This window comes from Anguilla rostrata, chromosome 1 (assembly GCF_018555375.3).
Source record: "Anguilla rostrata isolate EN2019 chromosome 1, ASM1855537v3, whole genome shotgun sequence".
Lineage (NCBI taxonomy): Eukaryota > Metazoa > Chordata > Actinopteri > Anguilliformes > Anguillidae > Anguilla > Anguilla rostrata.
In genome coordinates this window covers 85,900,338-85,922,445 of record NC_057933.1, presented here as the reverse complement: position 1 = coordinate 85,922,445, position 22,108 = coordinate 85,900,338, and the positions used below count along the sequence as shown (strand labels likewise).

The 22,108-nt window shown below is 44.3% G+C and overlaps 1 protein-coding gene across 5 annotated transcripts; it reads left to right on the top strand.

Moving 5' to 3' along the window:
* The first annotated feature begins 208 nt into the window (after window positions 1-208).
* LOC135239029 (coiled-coil domain-containing protein 28A-like) lies at window positions 209-19,724 on the top strand. 5 transcript variants are annotated; one of them, XM_064307373.1, is made up of 7 exons: window positions 5,372-5,486; window positions 5,892-5,950; window positions 6,225-6,393; window positions 6,836-6,999; window positions 14,907-15,061; window positions 15,637-15,659; window positions 18,651-19,724. In XM_064307373.1, exons 3-7 carry the CDS (start codon window positions 6,251-6,253, stop codon window positions 18,703-18,705), a joined length of 540 nt encoding a protein of 179 aa, XP_064163443.1. In that variant the 5' UTR covers window positions 5,372-5,486; window positions 5,892-5,950; window positions 6,225-6,250; the 3' UTR covers window positions 18,706-19,724. The 5 variants fall into 5 exon arrangements, with proteins under 5 accessions (XP_064163453.1, XP_064163464.1, XP_064163435.1 ...); XM_064307383.1 differs by lacking the exons at window positions 5,372-5,486; window positions 5,892-5,950 and adding an exon at window positions 209-676; XM_064307394.1 differs by lacking the exons at window positions 5,372-5,486; window positions 5,892-5,950 and adding an exon at window positions 3,810-3,831.
* Window positions 19,725-22,108: the final 2,384 nt, after the last annotated feature.

Below are 22,108 nucleotides of genomic sequence, written 5' to 3'. Positions count from 1 at the left end.
TTAATGCAACATTATTATTACAGTACAGTTGTGATTGATGTTATGCCATTGTTTTGTATGTTTATAGAACCACACACACACACCATCTCTGTCGACAAAGGAATCAGGTTGTATTCAACTTTATTGAAGAGACAGAAGTTTTTATGCATTCTTACCGGGTGCCCCATGGAGACTATATTTTTACCCCAGCCATTTAGTTCAGCAGGGAAGAATAATTTCCACATCTTGTCCACCTCAACAGTGGATAAAAAGATGTGTTGGGAAGTAATATGCTCTGGCCCGCTTCCGGCTAGCAGGAGCGACGAGGTCCTGTCAATCAGCTGTGACCCCACTTTACATGGGCTGGCTCTTGATAGGCGGGTATGGTTGTCACCCCCTCATGACTGCATGGGCTCTCGATCCCTGTCCTAGTAGCTATGCAGCCACGGACTATTCCTGGCAGGGCCCTGATTGTAATTGTAATTCCCCAATTCATACCATTGTCACTTTACCCACTGATTGTTTTGTTTTAATTCCCTAATCGCCCCATCTATAGGTTAACCCAGACTGGTACGTATCGCTCGTATCTGATCTGGGGGAGACTGGAGCAGGCCCCAAGATGTAGACCCTTCTCATGCTTGACTCGGGTGGTTGGGCTACCTAGCGGTGTTAACAAAAACCACTTGGATCTAGCTAGGTAAGTATCCAGCCCCTCTGGGTCCACTTGGACAGCACGTAGGGTGTGGTGGTCTGGGGCCACAGACCTTAAATGGTTCCCAGTTTTCTATCAGTGACTAGCACCCCTCACGCCACCAGACCATCATGCACTACACGCGTGAATTGGTCGAACCAAAACCAGTTTGGGCTCTTTCAAATTTCTTCACCCCCCTAAATTGTTGTTTTGGGAAAAGACCAGCAGGGCACATAGAAGAAAAATGGACCTAAAAAACAGTTTAAAAAGAATTATACTTAAGTATTTCGATGAGATGAGAACACAAAAAAATATTTCAGACTGATACCTTGTCAATAAGCTTACTGTAACCAAGGACATTTATACTTTACCCCCAAAATAATCCAGGACCTAAAAGTTGTCCAAAACTTCAATGTTATTAGTCAAAGTACTAATACCAATCTACAATATCAAAACAAAAATTTCTTGGCCTGATACTAGGACCCTAACACAATTACACATGGGACACAAATTGGGACTTGATCACCCCAGCCTGGCCGCCTCAGAGGAGGGTGTATAGGGTTTAAAGGCCGAAACACCTGATGATTCTGAGGTACCATACTGATGAAGTGTCCTAAAATTTTCAGGAACATATATAAATATAATTCACCAAAAACCTTAATTAACATCAACAAACCAAAATAACCTAAAACTTAAAATATCCAGAGCAGATCACGATATGATTATTGATGGTGTAATATATTGACTATTTTCTAGTATTGTGCCTAATTAGGTTGTAAGTCATATTCACCTGTAGGTGGCGCTTCCATTCTTTAGTTGTTTTTCAATCCAGCATAGAGTACAAAGAATCACAGAAGTTCAAGAGCTAGCTCAAATGCAGCAGCAACATGGAACCTGTAAGAGAAACAAAGAAATGTTAATAAAAACCCCTTAAATATCTAACTAGTTGTTGAGTGCAGTGAATACACAATATTCAACAGATGATGCAAAGGGATAGAGGATGGCTCTATGGCTTCACCAAGAGATGATACGGCAACACTGTGTGACTTAAACCTTTAGTAGGGATGAGCTTTAGAATGTGCATGTGCGTGACCTCGACAATACATTTCTCACAGGAAAGGTAGTTTGTCGCCTTTTTTTTAGCTCATTACAGTGGTGATAGAAGTGACAAGAAGTAAGTGGTACTTTATTGATCGCTGTACAAGGTTAATGTGAAGTAGCTAGCGCAATCTGACAGCTATAACCCATAAAAATGTACTTTGAACGGTAGTTGCTCAATCAAACGGTAAATGCGAAAAACATTAAATTATAGTCAACGGCACCTAAATTATCTGTCACACCCTCAGTAAACAACAAAAGTCCTGTCAGGATTCTGCCTTTTTGGTTCTGGTTATTCTTTTTTCGGCGGCCAGATGACGGCATTTTTCATCTTTGTACTTTGGTTTGTTTGCCTCATTGTTTTCTCCTGTGTTTAATTGTATTATTGTGTTCATTTATTCAATCATTGTTGTGCCTGTGTCTCATTATCCCTTCCCTCTCTGGATTAATTGTGCATCCTGTTCTCCTGTGTCTTGTTAGCCCCGGTGTATACAAGTTCTTTGTTTGCCTGAGTTGGGTACTGGATCCTACTGTTTTCTGCCCTTGCTGTTTGTTCCTTGTGTCTCAAGTATTTTTGAGTTACTCTGCTTTTTTGAGGAGTTCTGAGTTCCCTTGCCTGTTTATTATGTTTCAAGGTTTTGAGTGTTTTGAGTTTCTTTGCTTGTTTTTCGGTTTTCACGTATTTCTGTGAGTTTTTAGAATTTCCCATCGCGGCCTTCTGTTTGTTCTCGGTTTGTTTGAAAGTAAATTCTTTGTTTGGAAAATTACCTTTTGAGCCTCCGGTGTGTTTACTCTGCGCTTGCCAAAACCCTGACAAGTCCCAGTAGAAGATGGAATTAAATCTTTAAAAGTTAAATTTCTTCTAAATCGTTATCAATTTCGTTGGCCATAGAGGCGAGACAGCTCAGGAGGTAAGACCGATTGTCTGGCAGTTGAAGGGTTGCCGGTTCAAACCCCGCCCTGGGCATGTCGAAGTGTCCTTGAGCAAGACACCTAACCCCTAACTGCTCTGGCGAATGAGAGGCATCAATTGTAAAGCGCTTTGGATAAAAGTGCTATATAAATGCAGTCCATTTACCATTTACCATAGTGAGTGAAATTAGGCAATGTGTGTATAGTTGCTATGTAAATTATGTCAGAAGGATTCAGCCTTGTTGTTCGCTAAATAAACTTCACAGCACACTCATCGACATTATCATGGTTGTAGCATGAAGTGTCTATTTTCAAAATCCATTTATACCATTCACCAATGAGCTGGGACTTTATAGTTATAAGGTGGGATTTATCAAGTGTCTGGTGGAAATATTGACCTGGCTATCAGCCAGAATTCTGAGAGAACCAACTGCCATAAATGAGCTTGTAAAATCAACCAGTAAGAGCTATTATGTCATTGGTGAATGGTGAATGCAGCCAACAGGACAGCCCCCATCTACTTGCAGGACATGAGTCAAACCTATACGCCGGCTCGACCACTCCACTCTGCAGCAGCAGGGTGCCTTGTACCCCCTCCCACCTGAGTAAAGGGATCACAGAGCTTCTCCACCCTAGCTCCCCAGTGGTGGAACGAACTCCCTGTCCCTCTTCGAACCTCTCCCTCACTACCCGTCTTCTGCCGTGGTCTGAAGACTCATCTCTTCAGACTATACCTGGACTAACTACCACCATTCTGTATATTTTATTCTAAATTCCCCCCCTTTTTTCATGACACTCGTTACATGTTCCCCCATACCAGCACTTTTTGGTAATTTGTATTTGTCCTAATATTGTAGCTTGTTCTTCTGCCTAGTTGGCTTGTCAGAGGTTAGGTCAGAATAGTGTTCACTGTGTGAACTAAACTTCACTGGCTAGAAATAGCTGGACAAAATAAGTATTGTTGTCATGGGTTTGGGGTGTAGTTCTGTTTTTTGGCCTCCCGGCCTGATTATTACCTTATTGGATGCACCTGTTTCCAATTATTTCTCCCTATGCCGTGATTTCGGCCACCTATGTCAGGCAAGGCTATTTAAGACACTGTTTGACTTTCAATCCTTGCTTCAGTGTCAACTTACGTTCTCATTGAGCTGGTAAGGTATTTCAGAGCCTGTTTTAAAAACCTCCTGTTCTCTAGCTTCTCAAGAAGTGTTTCCCCCTTAGAAGGTTTGTATTTCGGTCTGTGTTTCTGGGCTTTGTGCCGGCAGACTGTTAGGGCTTTACCTTTTCATTTTCCTAAGTTGCGTCTTGGGTTCTTGGGTATCTCTGTGTTCGACCCCCAAGTTTTACTTTTTGTTTCGTGTCTAAGCTGCGACTCAGTTACGTTGGGTTTCCCTGGTTTATATCCCAACTATTTTTCGTTCCTGAGCTGTGCTCCGTGTTTTTGTTTCTCTGTTTCCCACCCTTGTTTTTACAGGGTTGTTTTTTTGTTTGGCCGTTTTTTAAGGTTTGACAGGGAGTTTGAGTTTTCACTCCTGTCAGTGTTTTATTTTTTCCTGTCCTCGTTTCCTCTAGCTTCAGTGGCTTATCTCCTTGGGGATAAGCTTTTCGATTCCCTGTTCAGTTGCGTGTGGTCCTCCGACACTCCCCCCTCCCTCATAATGGTATCTTATTGAACCTGTGTTTTGTAGGCCGCTTTGGATAAAAGCGTCTGCCAAATAAATGTAATGTAATGTCACTGGATCAGAACCCCATAAATGTAAACAATCGAATGTTCAGTGAATTCTATCAATTTTCGGTGCTATTGGAGTCCCGATCTTATCATTGATGGAATTGTGGGAAAGTGCAAGCTAAGTCCACAAAAACAGCAAATATCACATTAATATTCCACATATGTACACTCGCGTTCACAATTTTTTTTAGATTGTCCATAGGTAAAGAGTCAGTGGTCCCATCTCTGATATTTCACCATGTCTATAGTTTAACTTGAATTTGCATAATAAAATTAACCAAACACAGGATTACATTGTATAAACCTGGGTGATATAGTGGTGTAAGTAGGCTACTTAACAATTAGTTAGCTGCTCGGCTAGCCAGCGTTACGCTAATATCAACACAACGCACACAGCACTCATACACCGGTATGTACTTATAGCTAGCCACCACTACATCATTTTCAGTAATATGGGAGCATGCAGCTGAAATCATCTATGGAAAGCATAGATGAGGGTGTACTTTTTTCTTTTTTTGTGACATTTCCTTCTTACATCTACGCCTGCGATCGCGACCACGACATTTATTTAGCCTTTTTGTGTAGATTTTTCATTTATTATTATTTTATGTTAAAACATTTAATTAATATCTAGGGAGATAGCCAACTACTTGCAAGTTACATGACACATGTAGCCGTTTACTAATATGATCGCATTTCAGGTTGGAAAATAACCCGTTAAACCAGAGAAATTGCGGAGCTATCTTTGAATCTTCATCGCCACAGAATGCATCAAGCTGGCACAGTCGGCATAGCAACGAACACTGTAACAAAACTTTAAGTACGTCATAATGGCTATAACACCTGTTTTAGAATGACATGACGTCACCCGGATCATTTCTGCAGCCCGGACCGCATTAATGGAAGACAGACGAATCAGAACTTCATTTCCCATGAAGCACTAGATACGTAATTTGACGAACATGAAAAAATAAGGAAGTAGGACGCAAACAACACTGAAAGTTGAAATGTAGCGGACGTTAGCTGTCAAGCAAGCGAACATAGTTTTATACAAAAATATTTAATAGTGATACATAGGTAAGGGTGTGCGGTTTGCCGCATTGTGTCGGATAATCACATGAATTCCAGTGAATCAGCCGTCAATGTTTTGTAGGGTGCATTCGACATGAATTGGCTAGTCTAGTTAGCTAACTACCTACCTACCTAAACTTGGCAGCAAGTTTGAGTAACTGTAGGCAAGTCAGGCTAGCTTGGGTAGATACTGAAAATAACTTTATAAACTTTACACCTAGTTAGCTTTCGGGTGCCTTTAAAGCTTGCTGTTAATATGTTAGCACGACCCAGCCAATGTTGGTGATGAGTTGTGTACGGTAGTCTCATTGGTTTTTTTTTTTTTTGGAGTGTAACGTCAGATAACGTTAGCTAACTAGTTAAGGGTGAACGATTGGGTTGACTTTTAACTGGTTCGTTTGCTTCGTTCAGTTATTTCAACTTGCTGGCTAGCTCTCTTGACGTAAGAACTTAGTTCATCCTTGAGCTAGGTATGTTTTATTTGGCTAACAACGTTAATAACATGTTTGGCTGATTCGTTGTAGTATCAGGTAGCTAACTGCATTAAGCTAAATAGGAAAGCAGCAGAAACGGTACCTGTTGTGTTGGAAGAAAAATTCAGAAAATCGCGTCACTTTATACAAGCGATTCCTAAAACTTAAAATATCTGGCTAGTTTTTGAAAATGTAACAAGCCCTTTGGTTAACATATAGCATGTGGCCTTGGCCTGTCTTCCTGAGGTGAATTCGTTTTTCTCCCCACAAGGGTTTAAGGAACAAAGCTGTGGTCAAATGGAGGAGAGAAAGCTGAAGCGGAAAAGCCCCAGACCCTCCACAAACCAGCCAGCACCCCCTGCGTCTGCCCGAAAAAATACCACCTCCGGCAGGGCCCTGCCGTTTGGATCGCACTCCAGTCAGAAAACCAAGTATAAGAGGTGGGGGTCATGAGGGCAGGCGTGTGCACAAGGCCTGCAGTTTCAGAAATAACTTGAAATACTGTTTATTAGTGTTTAGTTGCATTGTTTGTGTTTCATTTTAAACAGCTTTGGATGCAAACCAAAGAAATGTACTTGAGTAGGGGTTTACTGCTGCTGGGCAGCTCATTCGGTTAAGGCACCATGCTGTAGTGCAGGGACGAGGTGTACGATGAATGCTTCGGCTTCATAGAGGTATACGATGAGTATTTCTGCCCCATAGAGATGTACGATGAGTCCTTTTGCTTCATAGAGGTGTACGATGAGTGTTCCTGCTTTGTAGAGGAGTATGATGAGTGGTTCTGCCCCATAGAGGTGTACAATGGTTGCTTCTGCTCCATAGTGGTGTACGATGAGTGTTCCTGCTTCATAGAGGAGTATGATGAGTGTTTCTGCCCCATAGAGGTGTACGAGACAAGCCCCGGCCTCCGGGTCCAGCAGGGAAGGCCACCCAATCAGCCCCTATCCAGCACTCCTTCCTCACAGATGTGTCTGATGTCCAGGAGATGGAGAAGGGGCTGCTGAGCCTCCTCAACGACTTCCACTCTGGCAAGCTGCAGGCCTTCGGTGAGCGCAGGGCTGTGAAGCAGTTAGTCTGCAGGCACGAACACGTTTGGTGTGCTGTTGTACTGAGTCAAGCAGATTCTTCTGACGTACTTCACTGTACATGCCGGAATTTTATGTTAACTTAAAGGATAGGTTCAGTATTTTGGACCCTAGGCCTAATTTTCTGATATTCTGGGATGAATTTGAAAAGTCGGGACCATAATTTAACTGATCGTATAAAGCTTGCTACCTTCTTGGTGCATTCTCAGGCAATAGGAATACATTGGGGAAATTTTTGCAGCCTTCAAAACCTCACAAAAATAAACCCTCTGTCCAAATTGTGGGAAGTCGAATGTTCTGGAAAGCTGAATCCGGGATAATAGAGATTCCACTCAAATTTGTTTTTAATGGACATGTCTTAAATAATTTATTTTACAGAGGTTGTAGACAGAAATCAGTCTGCCTGGACTATGTCCTTATCAAGAATTCTGTGCTAGGACCTTCACCTGCTGGTTCTGTATGTAATTTCAATGAACAATATTGCAGGAATGGTGTGGTTTCAACAGGCTGCAGAGTAAATATCAAATGTTATTTATTTATAAATGTGACCAACCTATGCTCCAGAAACTAAATGAATAACTAAATAACTTGTTATATGGTGCGTAGGCTGCTCAAAGTAGTTCTAAAGGTAGAACAACAGGACCCTGCACTCAAAACAAGAAAGAGTATTTTCGTATTTAGTATCTTGCAACTAAAGCCGCGTTTCCACCGCAGGAACTTTACCCCGGAACTAGGAACCTTTTGAGGAACCAAAAGGTTTCCACCGCAGGAACTAGGGTCTAAATTTAGTTCCGGGGGCTTTATTTTACCCCCAAAAAGGTTCCTGCTCGGGGGGTAGTACTTTCCAATCCTTCCGGATTTTCTTTGTTAGCCCGTTGACTCAAAACGTTTGATACAGTTATGTGAGGTATGCGGTAGTTCTGCGTAATTCACATTGGTGATAGCCTACAGTAAAAGCAAATTGGAAATCCCCTTCTGCACTTTTTGTCAGGGTAAAATAACAGGTTAATTCTAGTAATCGTCCCTTTAGCTTTTTCAGACTGCCGTAATTTCACTCTGCCATTCTTCAATTTCGCAAAAAGCCCAGGAAGACTATGGACTAATTTATGGTGCATGGTTCGCATCTGGAGGGCACACTTCGCTGCTCGGCTAGCAGTAACTTCGTAGGAAAGCAAACGGTGGCTGTACCACTGCTAATTTAAATTTTCACGCAAGTCCGAGTTTTCGTTCTATTCTTGTCATTTTGCGATTAGCCTATATGGAATTGACGATGAGAAAGTAATCAAACAGCAAATTGTTTACAACGTGTGCAGGTTTTCTGCTGTTGTTGCCAGTTATATTGGAAATGTGAATGCATTCTGTCGCCTCGGATGTCAAGACATGAAAGCGAATGTTCGCATAAAAACATAATGAATGTGTTTTAGAGGATATATAAAACAGTTACAATCTGACCATTGGCCTGTTATATCCTATTTGATGCATAACAACGGTCCAAGTTCAACTACCAACGACAGTTTTGCTTGACAACGGTAAAATATGCCCAAACGGCTGCAGAAGAATATTTCAATTCCAGGTGATTAAATCGATAAAAATCAATAAATACAAAAGTAACCATATACAGTCATTGTTGGTAGCCCGTTGTATATAAGTGGAATAAACCCCTCCGGACTGTCCCGGTTATTAGAAAATAATGTAGGCTACTTCGGTGGTAGTATGGGGTTACAGAAGAAATCATAGGACAGATGGACCGACGACAACGTCCTCCGATAAGGCTCTCCGATACCAGCACAGCAACACTAGGCTCTCATATACCAGCCCAGCAGAGCACAGGTATACCGGACTCTCTTTTACCAGCCCAGCAGAGCACAGCTACAGTATGCACTCCTATACCAACACACATACACTAGGCTGTCCTATACCAGCCCAGCAGAGCACAGCTATACTAGGAGCTCCTATACCAGTACAGCAGAGCACAGCTACATTAGGATCTCCTATACCAGCACAGCAAAGCACAGCTGCACTAGGCTGTCCTATACCAGTACAGCAGAGCACAGCTACATTAGGATCTCCTATACCAGCCCAGCAGAGCACAGCTACACTAGGATCTCCTATTCCAGCCCAGCAGAGCACAGCTACACTAGACTATCCTATACCAGCACAGCAGAGCACAGCTACACTAGGATCTCCTATACCAACACAGTAACACTAGGCTCTCCTATACCTATATGTTAAGATGGCGCCGCGGATGGCTGCCTCGGTGTGTTGGTGCGCATTGTTTTGCCTTGTTTTGTTTGTAAATTCAGTGTTTTGCGATAATATCTGGAACTCTGCACTGCAGCTGGCAGGCTTTCAGCTATTCAGAGCCGATCGCATCACAGAGCTCTCCGGCAAAATGAAAAGTGGAGGTATTTGTTTTTATACTAACAGTGGCTGGTGTAAAGATGTTACAGTCATTATGTAGCACTGTTCTTCTGTTCTGGAAACTTTTTTCATTAACTGTAAACCCTTCTACTCCCCCCGCAAGTTCGCTTCATTCATTCTGGTCGGTGTTTACATTCCACCGCAAGCCCTCGTACAGGAAGCACAGTGCATGCTCACCAACCAGATACTGTGTGTGGAGCGGACAAACCCGGACTCTTTCGTTATTGTCCTCGGCGACTTTAACAAAGGGAATCTCAGCCACGAACTGCCTAAATACCTCCAGCTGATTAAATGCCCGACCAGAGAGGAGAACACTTTAGATCACTGTTACACTACAATCAACCGTGCCTATCACACCGTCCCCCGCGCTGCACTGGGACACTCTGACCATGTCATAGTCCACCTGATTCCTGCATACAGGCAGAAATTAAAACTCTGCAAACCTGTTTTGAGGACATCTAAGAAGTGGACCAGTGAAGCTATGGATGATCTTCATGCGTGCTTGGACTGTACTGACTGGGATGTTTTCAGGACTGCTACCAACAGTTTGGATGAGTACACAGAGGCTATGACGTCGTAAGCCGCGTTTCCACCGCAGGAACTTTACCCCGGAACTAGGAACCTTTTGAAGAACTCAGTGCGTTTCCACCGCAGGAACTGGGATCTAAATTTAGTTCCGGGGGTTTTATTTTACCCCCCAAAAAGTTCCTGTTCGGGGGGTAGTACTTTCCGAAAGTACAGGAACCTTTTGGGTGGAGCTTGCAGCGCTGAACATTTCTGATTGGTCGAGTACTCGCAGCATTTTTTTGTGTTTATTTTAAAAATATGCAGCCGCAAACCAATTTATTTTCATAATAACTTCAAATCAAACTTGTATGTTGTGCGGCGCAGTAGCCTAGTTTTGGTTATAGCCTGCCAACATCTTGGAATTAGGCTATAACGTGTGCTCTTCTGTTCTTTTCTTGCTTTAGTATTCGTTTTATAAAATGCTAAGCATTCGTGCTGGGACAGCATATTACGTACCAAAACATTCAGACGGTTTAATTCCGTTGCTGAATATTTTCTTCCGGATTTTCTTTGTTAGCCCGTTGTAATTGACTCAAAACGTTTGATACAGTTATGTGAGGTATGCGGTAGTTCTGCGTAATTCACATTGGTGATACAGTAAAAGCAAACTGGAAATCACCTTCCGCACTTTTTGTCAGGGTAAAATAACCGGTTAATTCTAGTAATCGTCCGTTTAGCTTTTTCAGACTGCCGTAATTTCACTCTGCCATTCTTCAATTCCACAAAAAGACCAGGAAGACTATGGACTAATTTATGGTGCATGGTTTGCATCTGGAGGGCACACTTTGCTGCTCGGTTAGCAGTAACTTCGAAGGAAAGCAAACGGTGGCTGTACCACTGCTAATTTAAATTTTCACGCAAGTCCGAGTTTTCGTTCTATTCTTGTCATTTTGCGATTAGCCTATATGGAATTGACGACGAGAAAGTAATCAAACAGCAAATTGTTTACAACGTGTGCATGTTTTCTGCTGTTGTTGCCAGTTATACATATAAATGTGAATGCATTCTGTCGCTTCGGATGTCAAGACATGAAAGCGAATGTTCGCATAAAAACATAATGAATGTGTTTTAGAGGATATATAAAACAGTTACAATCTGACCATTGGCCTGTTATATCCTATTTGATGCATAACAACGGTCCAAGTTCAACTACCAACGACAGTTTTGCTTGACAACGGTAAAATATGCCCAAACGGCTGCAGAAGAATATTTCAATTCCAGGTGATTAAATCGATAAAAATCAATAAATACAAAAGTAACCATATACAGTCATTGTTGGTAGCCCGTTGTATATAAGTGGAATAAACCCCTCCGGACTGTCCCGGTTGTTAGAAAATAATGTAGGCTACTTCGGTGGTAGTATGGGGTTACAGAAGAAATCATAGGACAGATGGACCGACGACAACGTCCCTTTTTCATACGTCAGTGGGCTAATTTGCCTAATCTTCGCGGGACTTTAGACCGCGGTGGAAACGCAGACAACCATGGGCTGAAGGAACCTTTTAGTTCCTTGAAAAGTAGTTCCTGGGACTAAAAGTACTTTTGGTGGAAACGCGGCTATGCCTCAGACAGATCACCATGAATGAGTTCTACTGTCGATTTGAAAGACAATTGGACAGTCCTGACACCATCCCCGTGACTCCATTCACCAGCTCTAGACCACCAGCTCCTCCTCCCCCATCTTACCAGGGGCCCGGGCTGCTCCACAATTGCCCACCTCAGAGGCCCCCTCCCCTGTCACAATGACGACTCTCTCCCTCCTGGAGAGGGACGTTAATAGGCTATTCAAGAGACAGAACCCCCGCAAAGCAGCTGAACCAGACTCTGTCTCTCCCTCCACCCTGAAGCACTGTGCCGATCAGCTGTCTCCAGTGTTCACAGACATTTTTAACACCTCACTGGAGACATGCCACGTACCAGCCTGCTTCAAGACTTCTACCATCATCCCCGTCCCCAAAAAACAAGGACCACAGAACTCAATGACTACAGACCCATCGCCCTGACCTCTGTGGTAATGAAGTGTTTTGAGCGTCTGGTACTGTCTCACCTCAAAACCATCACGGACTCACTCCTGGACCCCCTGCAGTTTGCCTACAGAGCCAACAGGTCTGTGGACGATGCTGTAAACATGGCCCTCCACTTCATCCTCCAGCACCTGGACACTGCAGGGACCTACGCCAGGATCTTGTTTGTGAATTTTGGCTCCGCCTTTAATACCATCATCCCGGCTCTGCTACAGGACAAGCTCTCCCAGCTGCACGTGCCTGACTCCACCTGCAGGTGGATCACCGACTTCCTGTCTGACAGGAAGCAGCACGTGAAGCTGGGGAAACATGTCTCTGAATCCCGGACCATCAGCACTGGTTCCCCTCAAGGCTGCGTCATTTCCCCTCTACTCTTCTCCCTGTATACTAACAGCTGCACCTCCAGTCATCAGTCAGTCAAGCTCCTGAAGTTTGCAGACAACACCACTCTTGTTGGGCTCAGCTCTGGTGGGGATGAGTCTGCCTACAGGTGGGAGATTGAACATCTGGTGTCCTGGTGCAGCCAAAACAACCTGGAGCTCAACGCTCTAAAGACAGTGGAGATGGTTGTGGACTTCAGAAAGAACCCAGCCCCACCCGCCCCCATCACCCTGTGTGACTCCCCAGTCGACGCTGTGGAGTCCTTCCGCTTCCTGGGCACCATCATCACCCAGGACCTCAAGTGGGAGCTGAACATCAGCTTCTTCACCAAGAAGGCACAGCAGAGGATGTACTTCCTGCGGCTGCTGAAGAAGTTCAACCTGCCAATGCCAATGATGGTGCACCTCTACACTGCCATCATCGAGTCCATCCTCACCTCCTCCATCACCATCTGGTATGCTGCTGCCACTGCCAAGGACAAGAGGGTGATTGGCTGCAATCTGCCATCCCTCCAGGACCTGCACACCTCCAGGGCCCTGAGGCGGGCAGGAAAGATTGTGGCCGACCCCTCCCACCCTGGACACAAACTCTTTCAAACACTCCCCTCTGGCAGGAAGCTGCGGTCCATCAGGGCCAAAACCTCACGACACAAGAACAGTTTTTTCCCCGACTGCAGCTGGCCTCATCAACAAGGCCCAGGACCCCCACTGACACTGTCTGTTATCCTGACCCCCACGGACACCAAACAGACAAAGCAGCTGCACTTATTATAACACTTTGTCCCCTTGCACTATTGTTTATTGTTTACTGTTTGCACTTTGTTTTTGTTATTGCACTATATTATGTTTATTTTATTTCATTTTATTTATTTTATTTTATGTTCACTGTTATGCATCACCAGACCAAAACAAATTCCTTGTATGTGAAAACCTACTTGGCAATAAACCTGATTCTGATTCTGATGTCCTATACCAGCCCAGCGGAGCACAGGCAGTGAAATGTTTGGCTCAGAGTTTTGGGCATATTTTCACATGGTGAATCCTGCCTTTAAAGGTTGAACCAATCACAGAGCACGAGTTTTCAGTGTGATCAATCACAGAGAAGGAGCTTTCAGTGTGACCAATCATGAAGCAGGAGCTTTCAATGTGAAATAAATACTCAGAACATCACAGTGGTCTAATTAGGGGGTGTACTATGAATAATGATTACAGTTTTCGCAAGCTAACTTAAGCTTTAACCCTGGGTTTTCCGTATCACAAACTGACTCTCTTTTAATTAGGTAACTTATGCTAACCAGGTCTCCCGGGGAAGGTTAAGTAGGCAGTATACTTCGTAAGAAGTAGAACTTTTTGAGCAAAACGAAGCAATGAGAACAACTGAAGACCTAAAAGACACGGTGTTGTGTGTTCGTACGGTGCAGTGTTCGACGGCCTCCAGGGAGAACTTTTGGAAAACTTCTTTCTTGTTCTACAACCTCCCCCTCTCAGCTATTGGTCTAAATATCACATGGTTGGTTACGTCATGGTTGAGAGTTCAAAGGTCGGACTTCACATGCTAATGTACGGAGAGTCTACGCCAATCTCTCTTCTGTAGAGATGGGAATTCTGTGAGTTCCCGCATGTTTGATGAATGGTGCTACTCGTTTCAGCAAGTCATCAAAACGCGTAGCACACATTCGGAAATAAGAGAAAGTGGACCCCTCGTCTAAATTCCGCATTTGCCGAATGTACAGACAAAACTCTCCATTCTCCGTCCTACTCTGATTTAGTGGGCAAACATACCATCTCCTTCACCTTTTTTTTCTTCTTTTACATCGCTTGATAAACTAAAGCCACTTTAAACACTTTATACTTTTTGTTTTGTGTTGTGATCTAATGTAGCCCTTCTCTTTATACATCCATGGCGTAGCCGCGAGACGGAGGTCTTGAGAAATAAACTGTTGGGCATTTAATGAGAGTGTTGGTTTAGGGTAAATAGCAGCAGGGTAAATAAGGTATTAACAAATTTACTCTATTAGCAATTTGTTTCAACCCTCATCCCTTTGTTGATGGTAACAGTGTTCCTTTTTGCCAATATGAATGTTTAATGTCCTTTGTATCCGTCCATTATATAGGTCAGAAAGCAATGTTAAGATAAACTAGGAGGCATGACAACCATACTGACTAAGTCTGTTTGCGATTGTTAGGTTTTGTCAAGCCCGCCTATGCAAAGAAACCTTGGGTGTGTTAAGCTTTCCTCGTAGTAGTTGAGGAAATGTAATTTAGCCCACCTAGCACACACCTGGCCATTTAGTCCACCTAGCACACACGTAGCTCACACCTAGCCATTTAACCGACCCAGCACACACTTTAGCCCACCTAGCTCACACCTAGCCATTTAACCCACTCTGCACAGTCCTAGCCAGTTAGCCTACCCAGTACTCTCCTAGCCATTTAACCCACCTAGCACGCAATCTCTCTCCTGCTGTGTGGGCAGGTAACGAGTGCTCTATCGATCAGATGGAGCATGTGAGGGAAATGCAGGAGAAGCTGGCCCGTTTGCACTTTGACCTCTATGGAGAGGTGGACGAGATGCCGGAGGAGCAACGCAAGGGTGCAAGCGACACCAACATGGACAAACTTCTGCTCAACGTGAGTGAACCCTGACCCTGACCCCGGACCCTGCAGTGAATGAACCCTGACCTCTGACCCTGCAGTGAGTCAAGCCTGACCCCTGACCCTGCAGTGAGTGAACCCTGACCCCTGACCCTGCAGTGAGTGAACCCTGACCTCTGACCCTGCAGTGAGTCAAGCCTGGCCCCTGACCCTGCAGTGAGTCAAGCCTGACCCCTGACCCTGCAGTGAGTCAACCCTGACCCCTGACCCTGCAGTGAGTCAACCCTGACCCCTGACCCTGCAGTGAGTCAACCCTGACCCTGACCCTGCAGTGAGTCAACCCTGACCCCTGACCCTGCAGCGAGTCAGTCTTGTTGTTTAATACAGAGAGAATACAGGCTCTACAGAAGCCTCTGCAGGTGATTGGGGGGGGGGTGATACTGAAGCAGGTGATTGTGGGGGGGGGTGGTTTGATACCAATCAGGTGATAATGGGGGGTGGGGGGTGATACTGAAGCAGGTGATTGGGGTGTGTGATACTGAAGCGGTGATTATGGGGGGGGGGGGGGGCATGTTGTGCTCTCCTAATCTGCATGTTTTCTTGTTTTTCAGCTGGAGGAGCTCAGTTCATCCATGTATCCTTTCTCATGGAGATAAATCTGCAGGAAGGGCTAAGACCATTTAGCCTGGACAGGAGCATCAGAGAGGGTGAAATATAGTGATAATGTAGACCGCAGCATCAGAAAGGGTGAAATGTAGACTGCAGTCTAAAACCATGCCAAGGGATTATGTACTGTGGCAGTTCAGTCATAATAGTTATTTTATTATTGGTTAATATCATTCTGTGCATTAACTCTGATTTAAAAGTGAATCATTTCATATTGAAGGAAAGAAACTAATTAAAATTTCAGCAATGTGAACCTTCTTTTCTCCAAGTGCCTGCAGTATAATGTTCACATCTAGATTTGCTGGTATCTGTAATCTGTAAGTGTTTCAATTTTCAACATACAATTTTTTATGCATGTTGATTCAGGTTTCTAGAATACATGTCCCATACGGTAAAAATACTAATTGTTTGAATTCAGTGACCTTCACTGTCTATTTTTCAAACCATCTCCCTGCAGAGCTGCCTCTTGTGTTGCATTAGCCTTTAATCCCACTGCTCGAGGGGAGATGCCGTTCACTGCCTAAATGACCTTTAACCCCACTGTTCCAAGGGAGATACCATTAGCTGCCTAAATGACCTTTAACCCCACTGTTCCAGGGGAGATGCCATTAACTGCCTAAATGACCTTTAACCCCACTGTTCCAGGGGAGATGCCATTAACTGCCTAAATGAACTTTAACCCCACTGTTCCAGGGGAGATGCCGTTAACTGCCTAAATGACCTTTAACCCCACTGTTCCAGGGGAGATGCCATTAACTGCCTAAATGACCTTTAACCCCACTGTTCCAGGGGAGATGCCATTAACTGCCTAAATGACCTTTAACCCCACTGTTCCAAGGGAGATGCCGTTAGCTGCCTAAATTACCTTTAACCCCACTGTTCCAAGGGAGATACCATTAGCTGCCTAAATGACCCTTAACCTCGCTGTGCCCGGGGAGATATCATTAGCTGCCTAAATGACCCTTAACCTTGCTGTGCCCGGGGAGATATTGTTAGCTGGCTAAATGACCCTTAACCTCGCTGTGCCCGGGGAGATATCGTTAGCTGGCTAAATGACCCTTAACCTCTCTGTGCCTGGGGAGATATCATTAGCTGGCTAAATGACCCTTAACCTCGCTGTGCCTGGGGAGATATCATTAGCTGGCTAAATGACCCTTAACCTCGCTGTGCCTGGGGAGATATCATTAGCTGGCTAAATGACCCTGAACCTCACTGTGCCTGGGGAGATTACATTACATTACATTACATTACAGGCATTTGGCAGACGCTCTTATCCAGAGCGACGTACAACAAAGTGTATAACCATAACCAGGAACAAGTATGACGAAACCCCTAGAGAGAAGTACCGGTCCAAGTACAGGGAACAACCGCATAGTTCAACCTGGACCCTGGTGGTTAAACTGATTAACACTAACAACGAGAACGGCAACAACGCAATCTATGGAAAAATAAAAATAAATAAAAATACAAGTAGTCGTTAAGACTGGCGCATCAACTAAGTCACCTATTAAACAGCTGCCTAGTTACAACCCTAAGTTTAGTCATTTACAGGGGGGGAAGGGAGGGATGGGGAGAGGTGCAGCCTGAAGAGGTGGGTCTTCAGTCGTCGTTTGAAATGGGTCACAGTCTCAGCTGTTCTGACCTCCACAGGGAGGTCATTCCACCATCGTGGGGCCAGAACAGACAGGAGACGTGTTCTGGAAGTGCAGGTGCGAAGAGGGGGAGGTGCTAGGCGTCCTGAGGTAGCAGAACGGAGGGATCTGGCTGGCATGTAGGGTTTGAATATCTTGTGAAGGTATGCTGGGGCTGATCCCTTGACTGCCTGGTATGCTAGGACCAATGTTTTGAATTGATGCGAGCTATAACAGGCAGCCAGTGGAGGGTAGTGAGCAGGGGAGTTACGTGGGAGTGTCTGGGGAGGTTGAAGACCAGACGAGCCGCAGCATTCTGAATGAGCTGCAGGGGTCTGGTGGCAGATGCCGGTAGTCCAGCCAGAAGAGAGTTGCAGTAGTCCAGGCGGGATAGAACCATTGCTTGGACCAGGAGCTGGGTTGAGTAGGTGGTGAGAAAGGGGCGGATTCTGCGGATGTTGTATAGGAAAAATCTGCATGCCCGGGTTACTGCTGCAATGTTGTTGGAGAGGGACAGCCTGTTGTCCATCATCACTCCGAGATTCTTGGCGCAGGGTGATGATGCCACTACGGTGTCCCCTAAGGAAATGGAAAAGTCGAGGAGGGGAGAGGATAGAGCAGGAATAAAGATTAGCTCCGTCTTTCCCGGGTTGAGCTTCAGGTGGTGATTGTCCATCCAGCTCTGTATGTCCCTCAGGCAAGCGGAGATGCGGGCGGGGACCTGTGTGTCCGATGGGGAGAAGGAGAGAAAGAGTTGCGTGTCGTCGGCATAGGAATGATAGGACAAGCCATGGGCAGATATTACAGGGCCAAGGGATCTGGTGTACATGGAGAAGAGAAGGGGACCAAGGAGATATCATTAGCTGGCTAAATGACCCTTAACCTCGCTGTGCCTGGGGAGATATCGTTAGCTGGCTAAATGACCCTGAACCTCACTGTGCCTGGGGAGATATCGTTAGCTGGCTAAATGACCCTTAACCTCGCTGTGCCTGGGGAGATATCGTTAGCTGGCTAAATGACCCTTGATCTCGCTGTGCCTGGGGAGATATGGTTAGCTGGCTAAATGACCCTTGATCTCGCTGTGCCTGGGGAGATATCGTTAGCTGGCTAAATGACCCTTAACCTCGCTGTGCCTGGGGAGATATCGTTAGCTGGCTAAATGACCCTTAACCTCACTGTGCCTGGGGAGATATCGTTAGCTGGCTAAATGACCCTTAACCTCGCTGTGCCCGGGGAGATATCGTTAGCTGGCTAAATTAACCTTAACCTCGCTGTGCCTGGGGAGATATCGTTAGCTGGCTACATTAACCTTAACGCCCCTTTTCAAGTCAAAAGCTCAACCTTGCGGACAGCCAGGAGGCACCCAGAACTGCCACTGTCTGATTGGCTGGAGCTCAAGATGCAACCAGAACAGCCACCCTCTGATTGGATGGAGCTCAGATCTGCTTACAAGCTGAATCTCCATAGGAACTGAAGACACTGTAGTATTAAGGACCTTTTTGGTTGTCAGTCTCATGCAAGGAATAGAAAGGCTCAGCCAATTAAATTGTCAACTGTTTGTAAGAGCCAGGCATCAATATTAGAATTTGAATGTGTTTATCTGTGATATTAGTTGTTCCCTTTTTGAGTTTTGCCCAGACATACTAGCATTTGGCCCAGAGGCGCTATGACATATCTCTGGGGAACCCTGGAATCTGTTTTATGTGATGCAATCAGATCATTTCTTATGTTAATTGCTTAATTGCACCTTTTAAGGTATTGTCTGTGTACTACTGAGGGGGCGGATATAGAGTTCTGATCTGTACTAATGAGGGGGCAGGTATATAATTCTGATCTGTACTAATGAGGGGGCAGGTATAGGGATTCTGATCTGTACTAATGAGGGGGCAGGTATAGGGCTTCTGATCTGTACTAATGAGGTATAGAGTTCTGATCTGTACTAATGAGGGGGCAGGTATAGAGTTCTGATCTGTACTAATGAGGGGGCAGGTATAGGGATTCTGATCTGTACTAATGAGGGGGCAGGTATAGGGCTTCTGATCTGTACTAATGAGGTATAGAGTTCTGATCTGTACTGACGAGGGGGAAGGGATTCTGGTCGGTATATGATCATTATGGAATTCTTGTGAAAATGTTGGCCAGTTGTCTTGCTGTTACGTGTGAATATTATATAAAAGCCCAGAGGTGATCAGAATGTATGTTATGTATATTATAGGGGCGGCTTTTTGTGTTACTTCATCTGTAATTATATTGTATATTGCTTCTTTGCATTCTATCCAATTATATTGCATATATGTTTCAGAAGAAACAGAATGTAATTATCAAACAGCTTATCTAATTATCTCTTTTTTGGGAGAGGAGGGCAACAGTGTTTTGTCAATAAAAGTGCAATAAGAATGTAAGCTTACCTAGCAAAACTTCTCTTTTCTGTAAGAGCATCTCTCCTCTGTGAGCTCTAATAGTAGTGTAAGAACTGGTTCGGTGTTGAGAACAGACCATCTAGGGTCCTCATTTTCCTGCAGCATAGAGACCAACACCATCTCAAGCTAGGTCTCCACCTGCGAACCTGAACACCTGACCCTAACACCTGAGCCTAACACCTGGCCTTAACCCCTGACCCTACCTGGCTGTGCTTCATACAGGTACGTAAGTAAGGATGTGTTAATGGACGTTTCTTCTCCACCTGCAGATCCCTGTCTAGCCCCCGGTAGAGGTCTGCATGGGCCCTGTGCCTTTATCCCGTTGGTGCCCTTGTGTGCGTATGGTGGGTGTATGCAGGATGAGTGAGGGAGCGTGCCTGATTTACTGTAGGTCATGTATTAAAGTTCATAGTTATAGCTGGGTGTTTGAGATGGCAGGTGTCACGTATTCTGTGATTTTTGCCTCTAGATCGGTTTTAGAATGCGGAAGTATAGCGTATATGTCAGCAGCAGAAACGAACCTCAAGAAAGTAGATGCTTTACAAGCTCTTAGAATTTGTGGTGGTTCATTTAAAACATCCACAGTATCTGCAGTGCAGGCTGAAATGGGAGAAATGCCTCTAGGAATCAGGAGAAGCTAATTAATGCTTGCATATTGGGTGAATTTGCAGGGGCACAGACATTCACACCCCACTAACGCTGTTTTAACAGAATGCTGGGAACACAGAAACTGAAAGGAATATCCGGTTTTCCACCTATTTGCGATGTAGTTCAGGGACACGTTGAACAACACTTCGCAGATATGTTGACTGTATTCACAGATGGATCTAAGATTACTGTTTCTGGGCATGCAGGTGCTGCTGTGTTTATTCCCAAATTTAATTTATCCATAAAGAAGAGGGTGGGTGTATATACTGCTAAGCCTTTGGGAATAAGCCTAGCTCTACAGTGGGTAGAGGCACTCAAAATAAACAAAGGGGCAATTTGCTCTGACAGCTTCTTAGCATTGGCTAGCCTTAGATCTGCTATATCCTCATGCGGACAGGTTATTTTGCTCAACATCTGCCATGTTTTATATAGGTTAAAAATAAATGGCACATGCATCTCTGGGTACCTGCCCATGTTGGTGCAGAGGGAAATGAAGAAGTAGATATTCTGGCCAAACAGACTCTTAAGACTCCAAAACATAGACCTATGCATTTTATGTTGTAAAGCTGAGGCCAAGGTTTATATCAAATTTTAGATGCACAAAATCTGGCTGGAACAGTGGGACAATGGTGAAACGGGTACACTTGTACAGAATAGAGAAACATGTTGGTGCTGGGAGAATGGGGGGCTGGAATCGTAAAGAAGAAACCATTATAAGCCGCTTGAGAATTGGTCATACAGGACTCAGTGATACATTGTATAAAATAGGAAAGCATCCAACAGGGAAATGCATACTGTAATGAACCAGAGTCGGTAGAACACATTTAAATGTAATGCATACAATAAAGAATTAAACTGTTTATTTAAATCATTGAGGAATGAAAAACACAGAATGTCATTGGAAGGTCTTCTGAGAAAGTCATCCTGCCAAATCTACTGCTCCACACTCCAGTCCAGTTTGTGGTAGAGGGGAGATGCGGTCTGAAGGGTCGCCTCCTTAATCCCCTCCTCGTCGTGCTCGTTTTCTTGGTCGGATTTCCCTCGGGAAGACAATGGATGGCTTGACATTACAGTGGAAGATCGTAGTTGGAGGAGTTCTATCCGGGTGTAGGACGACGCTGAAGTTGGCTCCCGTATCGCAGCTCCCGATTCGAACTTTCCGGTCCACCGTAAACCCATTTGCCAGGAACAAGTGTCAGAATTTTGTGAACTTTTACAATTGGGGAGAAATTCTTATTCAAAAAAACACTTTTTTCAATTGGCGTCTATTGGATTACATGGAAAGTTTGAAGTGGGATTATTGAAAAATGCTACAGTAAAATTTCACAGAAATGGGGTAGGTTGTAGACCAGGACCCCTTCTGCCTGGAACAAGTGTCAGAATTTTGTGAACTTTTACAATTGGGGAGAAATTCTTGTCCAAACATTCATAATTTTCAATTGGTGTCTATTGGATTACATGGAAAGTTTGAAGTGGGATTATTAAAAAATGCAATAGTAAAATTTCACAGAAATTGGGTAGGATGTAGACCACTTCAGGAGCCCTTCTGTCGTAATTAAATGTCAAATTTTCAGACTTTAAAATTTTGATGAGAAATGGCCATCTTTTATGTCAATTTTTCCAATAGGATTTTATTTATATATTTGTTTATATAGACAGTTTGGAGTTTGATTTGAATATGGTGCAGTGATTTTTCGTCCACAACATTTCAGATGTGC